Here is a 10,635-nt window from a genome sequence, read left to right as displayed (position 1 = left end):
TTTTGAAAAAATGTATGTGCTATTGGAGCTTCAAAAATGTGTTACCCATTAGATTCTTTTCTAATGAATTTTAATGGGACTATTCCTGCCTCTCTTTATATGAAGGAGGTGCATGTTATCAATCATTATCAAACCTTTATCCTGCAGAATCTGGGACCCAGTGACCACAACCCCCAGAAACACACCTGTATAGATTTATGGTATATATCTTCCAGTGTTGTGTAAGGACAACTCCCAATGTCATGTGACATTGCTGCTTAAACAGAGACTGTAAATAAAAAAAAAGGTTAATTTTGGACAGGATTGTATTCAAGAGACATTAATGTGATAAGGAAAAACAAAGATGGCATTAACTGCACTTAAATCATAATCACTTAACCTATTTATCCTGTGCATTGCCATGGATTATGCTATCTAAAACCTTAGCCTATGGCATGAGAATGACAATGATATTTCACATAATATTTTTCCTGTTTTGTATATAACTGGCCTTAAGGCAAGTCAATAATCAGTTGTCTATAAAAACTTTCAAGCTATAAAATTGGCACCACATTTTTAATTTAAACAGGTATATTTTGAACAGGTAAGAAACAGTGTTTATGAGCATAAGATTCACAGTATACAGGGCAGTATACAGGCCTGACCCACCCAATCATGAACTTGGCCCACCTTGAGAACTGCACCTACACCCACCCATCCAACTGTTCGGCCCACCCGGCGGGTCCTATTGCGCTGGAGGCAGGCCTGATTATAAAGCAGAATTACTGAATGTAATTTAAATAATTAATATATTGATGGTTTTCTTTTGATTGGCATTGATTGTATATATTTTAGGGCAAGACTACACTGATAAATTGTCATCCCTTAATTGTAAATCCATTTTATAGATCGAAATGAATAAAAAAAAAAATTGTTGCAAACTTCACAATTTTACCCTTCTCACATTGTGAATGCATTTTTGTATTTATTAATACTTAACATTAAACATTGGACATAGTCTTTAACCCTTTAAGCTCTGAAGGTGATTTTAAGATTTCCTGTTTCAGTGGCATACCCAAAATGAAAGGCTTGAAACTCAACAACAACAACAAAAAAGTAGTGTCAAGTGTTTGGTATCATATTAAAATAAACTTTTACATTTCTTTAATGATATAGATTATGATACATTCTGAGACTCTCAGCCTAAGAAACTGCTGAAAATAACACAAAAAATTGCTTTTTTTCTTATTTCTATGATTTTACATTATATATCTCTTAGTGTAAGTAAGGTGTCTCCACAAAACTTTGTTTTGTTCCCAATCATGTCAACTATATCGAAGAAAAGTTTTGTCGAAACGACAAAGCAATCAACAGTTGCCATCTCCTGGTGGCTATATGTAACATCTGCATCCAATTACAATGCATGTTGGCTCATTTGAAAGATAATCACCTCCTCTAAGTAGTGGTATGTGATATTTTATGCCCCCCCCCCCCAATTTTGTTATAAGCAAAAATGTGTCATAAGCAACACAAACACAATTGTCAAAGACATACTGTACAGTATACTTAGAAATTATATGCTATATTTTTGTCTGTGTGTAAAAAAAAATAGGCTGGTTGTACTCTTTGAGAGCCTAAAGTGTTAAAAGTCCACGTCAATGATACATCTTTGTACATAAAAGCATTAGTTATCACAAAGCATTAGTTGAAATGTGTTTCGAGAGAGGCTTCAAGGTCTGTGCAACATGCTCCACAATGAATATGTCTGTCATTGTTATGCAAAGTTGTGAAATTATACATATGTTAATCCATTAAAATACTCACATAAAAAAAAAGTTTCATTGCTGAGATTGAAAAGTCTTGAAAACAATGGGTTATAAAGAGAAACTTGTGAAATTGCATTGGATGAACTGTGTTTAGTAAGTTAATAGATGATCTGCAATGTTTCAAACATAAAATGTTTAACGTATGGGAATATCTATTCTTGCGGAAACCAGATAATTCAGTCTGCTGTCTTTTTCTCTGGAAAACTATAAAAGGGTTTGGAACAGGCCATGATTGCCTCCCACACAAATCCACCTGCTCAGGTCCTTGACTGAGAGCTAGAAAATGAGAACAAGAGTGAAAATATGAGAGAGAGAGAGAGAGAGAGAGAGAGAGAGAGAGAGAGAGAGAGAAATAATTTTGAAGTTAGATTTAATCTCTATGCAGATGATCTGGTGCTGCTGTCAGCTACTGCACAAGGACTACAGCAGCACCTGGACCTGCTGAAGAACTACTGTCAGAACTGGGCCTTGACAGTCAATTTAAAAAAAAAAAAATTATGATCTTCCAGAAAAAAGCCAGATTACAGGAAACAGATACACATCCACTCTGGAGAACACTGCAACAGAACACATCCTGCACTATGACAACCTCAACATAAAAATCAGTGCTTCAGGGGGTTTTGGTCTGGCAGTGAATGCACTTAAAGAGAAAGCTAGAAGAGCATTATGTATTAGGGAAAATTTACCAAAATGCACATTCCTGTAACAATTTAGTGTAAAATATTTGACAGTATTATTATGCCTATTGCTCTGTATGGATGTGAGGTTTGGGGTCCACTCTATCTGGCACATTACTCGAGATGGGACAAACGCCCCATAGAATCCCTGCATGCAGAATTCTGTAGAAACATACTAAGAGTTCAGAGAAGAACACCTACTAATGCATACTGGCCAAACTACGCAGATATCCCCTTATTATACATATTGAAAACGATCACTCAAATTTTGGACACACTTTAATTCAAGTCCCCTAACACAGTACAACATGAAGCCCTTAAAACCCAAGAGTTGAAGCCTAAAACAAGTCCCCTTTGTTAGCTGGCTCTGAAACTCACAAACCCACTAACAACTAACAAACACCAGTTTCAGACCAGCACTGCTGAACAAAACCAAATCAGAATAAACCTAATCAAAAAGAAGCAAAAAATTATATTTGGACCACTGGGAAAAGGAAAGTAAAAACCAGATTTGAATGTTATCGGACCCTAAACAGAAAATATAATCTGGCAGACTATCTCCACACTGTAAAAGATCCAAAACAGAGATGGATCCTCACCAAATACAGGCTCAGTGATCACAGTCTGGCCATAGAAAAAGTGAGACAAACATGTCTTTCAAAGGAAGAACGAGCCTGTGCTCACTGTGACACCGGTGAGGTTAAGACAGAGACACACTTTGTCCTTCACTGTCTGTGAGAGAGGTGAGAAAGAAATACATCGACAAACTCTCAAACATAATGCCACAGTTTTCCATTTCAGCAGAAACAGATCAAATGCAGGTGTTATTGGGGGAGGACACTTTTTTAAGTGCACACTCTCAGAAACCGATTACTGCCTTAATGTACTTTGTTCAAAGTATTTTTTTTTTATTGTTCATTATGTCTTGTTCAATGCTCATTTCATTTTATATTGTATAGTGTTTATTGTAATTATAATTTAAATTTTATTTTATTCATTACCTGGCACCTTATATTAATTGTATTTTTAACTGTTTTATTACTATTCTTTTGTCTTGTAATTATCTGTTTTGTGTATAAATGCTTTGGCCATATTGTATGTAAACACAATCATGTGAGAGAGAGAGAGAGAGAGAGAGAGAGAGAGAGAGAGAGAGAGAGAGAGAGAGAGATTGTGTAAATGAGTAAACTGCACCACCTGCTGGTCATAAATCAGTAGACATCAATCATAAGCAAGTTTAGTAATTCCTGGTATACCTTTATTGGTTCAGAAATTATACATTACTGTGACAAATTTGGGAGGGCACTTGAATCATCCAGACCTTGACTGACTTCACCGAGTGCCTGTCCAGTTTCTTTTTTTCAAGTCTTGAGATGATAACTAAAAAAGTAACTATTAACAAATAATGTAAAGAATAAAAAAATGACAACAGAAACCCCTTTGAAAACCAAAGTAAACAAAACATAAGCATTTTCATATTTTCATTATCAATAAATATCGACCATAGACTTTCTATCTGTACAGAGGCAATTTATCTAATAATTTCACTTTTATTATAAAAAAGAAACATGACTTCAGTGCAATGTCCATGCAAGGCTCTATGCCAAGCATTCATCTCATCTATTTTCAACGCCAACGCCTGTCTCATTTACCCTGACGTACAAAGAAAATCCTAAAGCGTAATCGCCTTCCGATTCTGCAAACACCAGCTCATTTGAAACACACAAAAAAAAATTTATTCATAAAAAGAATTCACAGCCTTTCATCTTTGTTGACACTTCAAGCAGTAAATTTGGACAGAAAAAGGCACACATCACTATAAGTTGCGCAATACTGGACGAGAGACAAAATATTGGAATTACTCTTGATATAAGTCTTCACCTTGGTCATTTAGAAATGTATTCATACCCATACTTAATGTTTTTTATGGCAAGAATTTTTGCACATACACGTATTCAAATATATATATATTAAGATTGCAATGTCAATAAAGAAACAGGAGGGACAGATGTAATTGATTTACATAAATATTGTTTTGTTTTTTCCAAGAAAAAAGTGCATCATATTACAATCTTGAATATTGCAGAACATACATTTACCAAGTTACCAAAAGTATTGAAAATTTTAATATAAAAAATAAGCGCATTACAAAACAAAAGAAAACAAATAGTAGTATTAGAAGTAGAAAGCATTTCACCATTGTGCACAAGAGGCTTTTAAGTGCTGTCTGGATCACCTTCGTGGCTCTGAGGAGCACTGCCAGATTGCGGTCCTGAACTTCCTTCTGAAGAAGATTCACGTCCCCTGAGTGGCGCCACTATAGGCTTTTCTGTCTCATTTTGCGGTCTAGATTCATGTGAGGAAATTGCTCCTTCCCCCTGTGAAACCGTAATTATCCTCTCAGCTCCTTTATCGCTTTCTGCTGCATCCTTTCTAGGTGTTTCGTGACCGAAGGTGCGACTCTTAGTGGCAGAGCTAGAGGCTCCATATTGCTTTCTGACTTTTGCAGTCTGTTGCTCCACTATACCCTTCCACAGAGGGGGAGGTTTGGCTAATGTTGCGCTTGTACTAGGACAAGACAGGTCAGACTGGCTTGCTCCTTCATCTTGGCTTTGCGACCTGCTGTCCACCAGAGTTCTTTGCGGACTTGTTTCCGGGAGCGATATCCATGGGAAATCCCTCCTCGCAAGAGAGAAATGGGAGTCGTCTTTGGGAGAGGTGGTAGAGGATGACTGTCGTTCCAGTTTGGGCCGAGCTCTGGGTCTGAGTTGCACCATTTGTATGCCCCCTATAGGAATCATGTGATATAGCATGCGGGCTTGATCCTGGGAGTGCAAAGGAAGGTGGCTAAACATGCGGTCCACTGTCCGTGGTGTAACAGGGGTGTGAGAGAAAGGCTCATTAGGGGAGAAGCTGAAGGATGGGGAAAGCAGGCAAGGATCCGGGGGCATACGCTCCAATGGAGTTTGTTGAGTACCAGGTTTGTTCTGTAAGGGGAGACATGGTATTGGACTAAAACTTGTAGGACCTAAGGCTTTGTGCAGGCAAGACTATCTGACTTAAATATGTTTATTTTTTTGTAGTCTGAACAGTAGACCTTACCCATGACAAAAAAAAAGTTTACAAACCCCATCCTAACCACATACACCAAATTCGTGGTTTGAAATCTAATTAAATTATTTGTCTTAATGTTCAGATCAGATTTCAAGTAGTTTTTTGCCATATGGGAAGCAACATGTATGTCATGATATTGTCTATCAACTATATCATCTAACTTTCCTTACATAGCTAACTGTACCACCTAATTTTCCACATATATTGATATACCCACAGTGTGAACAGTCAGTCCTTAAGATTGTATTTGAAAACCAAATCAGATCTGTGTGCCTAAGTACTGATATAATGTCAGTGAAACCCACCTGTTGACCCTCTGTTGCTGGAGTGCAATGCTCCAAATAAAGCCCTGCAGGAGAGCTGTGTGGTCGATGTGACTTACATGGCGTAGGAGAAGAGAGAGCTCTGGTGCTCCTATACTGGGCAGGGGAAACAGGCCTCAGGGGTGAAAGCGGCCTGAGTGGGGAGAGGGCCCTGATGGGTGACAGGCCCCTCTCTGGTGAGGGGGAGAGATGATGACTTGGTGAGTTCAAGTCAAGCCTGGGAGATAGACTTCTTAAAGGTGAACCCTCACTGCTTCGAGAGAAGGCCCTTGGCGAAACATCCCAGCCCTTGCGAGAGAACGAAGCTCTCTTACTGCTTGGAGATGCAGCTTGTACAGGCCAAGGCCTGCGAGGTGAAGAGTATTCCTCTTTTGTTCTCAGATCACACGGGTCCATCTGTGAACCTTGCCCACTTTCAGATAGGTCATCTGTGGACTGCCGAGTGTCAGTGGAACAGGCTGAGGATGGTTCATCATTGGAGAAGTCCTCTTCTTCATCATCATCATCATCATCATCATCCTCTTCAGAGTCTTCAGGATCAGAGAACCGATGCTTCTCCTGGTCTTCTGATTCACACACTAGCTCATCGGTGCCCCCTGTTCAACAGAAATGGATATGCATTCATCATCTAACAAAGGAGCTAAAATTACAAACAAATTGATGCAAATCCAAACCAAAATCAACTGATATATATTCTGCACATACATTATTCCCTTGGAAGGCTCTATATAGCATCTAAATACAAAGTGTTTATGCTGTTTTTAATTGGGCTGTGCTTCATTCATCAGCTACATGTAAAATCTAGTGAATGAAATGTGGCTGAATGAGATGTCCTTGGAGCTCTTAAGTGCTCTGAGGATGAGAAATGTAGAAACAGAGAAAGAGACAGAGATAGTGAGATAGACAATGAGAAAGGCAGTTAAATTTTCAGTTCTGGCTATATATATATATATATATATATATATATATATATATATATATATATAAACACGATAAATGCAGGAAACTGAAGGTCACAGTCTTGATTCTCTATATGTCAAACTATGTTCAATGGTCCCTTTCAACTTTTAAGCCTGAAAGCACACTGCATGGTAGACTTGACACTGCTTTGGCACCAATGAACAGAAAAAACATAACTGCAAAAGATCTAAAACATACTCTTCATTTGACTTATACCAGCTCAGGTTGGAAAGACATAAAAAGAGAACAAGTTTTGGAGTGTTTTGTCCAAAGAGAAAGTGTTTTAAGGGTTTGTTATTAATAACAATTAATTTGAACCACTGAACAACAAACTAAATACTTAAATTTGCTACATGTAGCACCAAACTCTGTATATGTAGCTCAGTAAACCACACCCAAATTCAGAGATGCTTCAAAAGACCAGTATGTGCGAAATATTTACACATAAATATAGACATCATTATGCATATTTATATTTTACAAAAACATATACAGGTACACATACATTTCACCTCTTCTCTGAGACCCTACCTGTTTCCGCCATCTCCAGCTCATCCACAGATGATTCGGACACACCCATCTCCAGGCATTTCTTACCGTGGGCCTTGGACTTCATGTGTTTGGTAAGGTTCCCTTTGAGGAAACAGATATACAGTACATCCTCAAAGTTGGGCATACAGAAGAACATAACAACCAAAAGTCATTTATTATCAAAGAGAGTTGTGCATTTCCGGCAGCATGTGTGATAGCGACCAAAAATAATAAGTGAACAAGTTCACTTTTATGCAAACAAGCAGTAACGTGAAACAACATCCAATTAAGAGCTGTATGTATGAATGCCCCTTTAGGCTTATGATCCATAGAGAAGATAGCTGCAATAGTAAATGGGATGAGTTTGAAAGAGATATGTGATTACCTTTGGTTTTGAAGGCGAAGTTACAATGCTTACAGACGTAGGGACGAACATCTGTATGAGTGCGAATGTGCTTTTTTAGCATGCTTGGTTTCTTGCAGCGAATCCCACACTCCCCACACACGTATTTCCCTCTTCCCCTACCACGCACATAAATATACTCTTCATTTGACTTATACCTGCTCAGGTTGGAGAGAGACAGACAGGGAGAAAGACATACAAAGAGAGAGGGTAATAAACAAAACATAAATTATTTATAAGGTTTTATACTTGCATGTTTAATATTTATATACTTGATGCAAATATGCTTGAAATATACTACAGTATATAATGAAACATTTTGCAATAATAAAAAAAGCTTGAATGTGGTTTAGTGGTTAAAAAACTGAATGGATGATACTTTTTTTACAGGCTTATGAGGCACTGCAGTGAGTCCTGCAGACGAAGAGAATATATCAATGTATAATTGTATTATTGACTGCTAGAGTATGAATCCTCATCTGTTTTATATGGCAGCTAAGCCTAATAGCAGCAGGGTGGGATGTGCTTGGGTAGAGAGCATATGCATTTTGAAAGCTATTTCTAGACTTTCATAAAAAGTGTAAAACAGGATGGGGTGGGGAGTTTGAAAAAAAAAAAAAGTCTTGCTAAACATCTGTTTCTAGGCAAAGAACCAAGTACACTGCACTCTGCAAGGCCGGTCCTTTATTTAGAACATTGCAAATGCAATCAGAATGACATCAAGTATTTTAATATAAAAACACTCATGTCAACTATTTAAAAAAAGGTATCAGCAGATAGAGGAATTTCATTAGTCCAACTCAAGTTTTGCGATAAAACAAATACATAAACAATTCTTTAATCATTAATAAAAAAGTCATTAGTTGATTAATTATGCCTATCTACAGTATACCCTTATATGTAGAATACATTATTCCTCAGAGGCAAAAGAGAGAGAGAGAGCAAAGAGACTGATGTGATAAGAAAATGCGTGGGCGTGCGAGGCGGAAGAACCATACGAGTGAAATAAATGTAGCAAGAGACAAAGGAAGCATGGATAAAAATGAAGGCTGTGAGTTGTTGTTGCAGTTTAAGCACTCAACCACACTGAGAGCCCTGCATAAGCAGATGAATACAAGAGACTCAGCTAATGAATCCAAAGCTTTTGATGTTTACAGGTCAGCTTGCCTATCTTTTCTATTTTTTATACATTTATCCATCTATCAGCTGTCTATTGATTTTTCTCTTTTTAAACCAAAAATGGTATTCAAATGATGTATTACATGTGTGGGCACAAAAACAGTTACAATTAGTATCCCTAAAAAATGTACATCAAATCTCACTGCAATGATATGTGGAGCTAATATTTCAATGGTTATTCCAGTCAGTCAATTGAAGTTAAAACCATGTTTTCATACTCTTCAACTACTCAATGCAGAGATGTTGTTGGCACAACACTGATAAGCATTAGTCTTTCAAAATTAAATCTGCAGAGCTGTTGTTTTCAAGTTATCAGCTCTCTCTCTACACTCCATCCAAAATCATGCCTTTGAGTAGGCACGAATTTAGCAGACAAATGAACAAAGCATGATAAAAATGTCCCCAATGGTTTGGACCCTCACCTATACCACCATATCTTTGTCATTCATATAGCAATTTCCAAACATCTTCTCACTTTGAATAGCAACTGTGCTCTGCTTAACACTTAAAAAAACACTTTAGTGGCAGGGAAAATTATGCATAAAATGCTCTATTAGGACTCTTTAATGTGACTGCAAACTGTGATATATGTGTGTGTATATATATATATATATATATATATATATATATATATATATATATATATATATATATATATATATATATACACACACACACACATTACTTTTGCAAATAGAAAAGATTAGAATAAAAGAACAGGGAGCCCTGCAACAGATAGAACTGTGGTGTATGCTCCAAGAAGCTTGGAACATCCTATCTGCCAACTACCAAGAAAAACTGTGTCCAGGTGTACCTAGGAGAATTGGTGCTGTTTTAAAAGCAACGGTGATCACACTGAATCCTGATTTAGCTATTTTATGTTTACTGGACTTTGTATGACATTAAGTGATAAATGAAAACTATTTATGTAATTATATTTGAAGACATCCTCACTATGCAATATTTTTCACAAGTGCCTAAAAATTTTGCACAGTACTGTGTATAATAAAATACTATAGACTTATGCTTTGGACAATACACTTATGTATATAGGTCATTCCTGTTATGCAGTACCTTTTTATCTCTGTAACTTTAAAAAAATGTATATGCCTGTGATGCAATTTAAGGAATTATTTCTATAAAGGGTATACAAAACTTTCAGAATTAGGCTCTGATCAAGCTCAGGTGCTTAAACTGTTATAGATTACCAAAGGAAACCAATATGAATATTTAAAAATTTTGGAAAATTTGTTAAATATTTTATCCAATGTATTAAGTAATATATGATGGAGACATGAAAATGTTTCGCATAACTGTAATGACCCATACAGGGACGAGTAGCAATTTACTGTTCTTTACTCACCCGCCCTCAAAAATGCAAACACGTGCCACCTCACTTGCCGCTGAGGTGGCAGGCATGTCATCAGCAGAACTTTTATATTTTTCCGCTCTTTCAGTTGGTTGTTCATGCTTTACTTTGATGGGTGTGTTGGGTGGGGAGGCATGTACCTACACTCCAAAGAGACAGGTTAATTAACCAACACCGCAGTAGAACTACAAATATTACTTCTAAGCAAGATTTCAATATACCTTTATGTTGGACTTATTTCCATAGGACAGAAATGGGGAAATTACAGTGATGT

At 37.0% G+C, this 10,635-nt stretch overlaps 1 protein-coding gene across 3 annotated transcripts in view; it reads right to left on the bottom strand.

Annotated features, from left to right (window-relative positions):
• Positions 1-3,733: 3,733 nt before the first annotated feature.
• LOC127656303 (transcription factor HIVEP3-like) overlaps positions 3,734-10,635 on the bottom strand; it is an 84,364-nt gene continuing 77,462 nt past the window's right edge. For all 3 annotated transcript variants that reach the window (XM_052144559.1, XM_052144561.1, XM_052144560.1), the window contains exons 3-7: positions 10,356-10,501; positions 7,796-7,971; positions 7,411-7,512; positions 5,902-6,515; positions 3,734-5,469 (exon numbers count right to left, since the gene is read on the bottom strand). In XM_052144559.1, coding sequence (XP_052000519.1) covers positions 4,699-5,469; positions 5,902-6,515; positions 7,411-7,512; positions 7,796-7,971; positions 10,356-10,501 — 1,809 coding nt within the window. In that variant the 3' untranslated portion in view covers positions 3,734-4,698. The remainder of the gene's footprint in view (positions 5,470-5,901; positions 6,516-7,410; positions 7,513-7,795; positions 7,972-10,355; positions 10,502-10,635) is intronic.

The sequence above is a fragment of the Xyrauchen texanus genome, chromosome 15, assembly GCF_025860055.1.
Source record: "Xyrauchen texanus isolate HMW12.3.18 chromosome 15, RBS_HiC_50CHRs, whole genome shotgun sequence".
In the NCBI taxonomy this organism is placed as follows: Eukaryota; Metazoa; Chordata; class Actinopteri; order Cypriniformes; family Catostomidae; genus Xyrauchen; species Xyrauchen texanus.
Note: the sequence above shows the minus strand (reverse complement) of the source record. Positions and strands in the feature narration are given on the sequence as shown.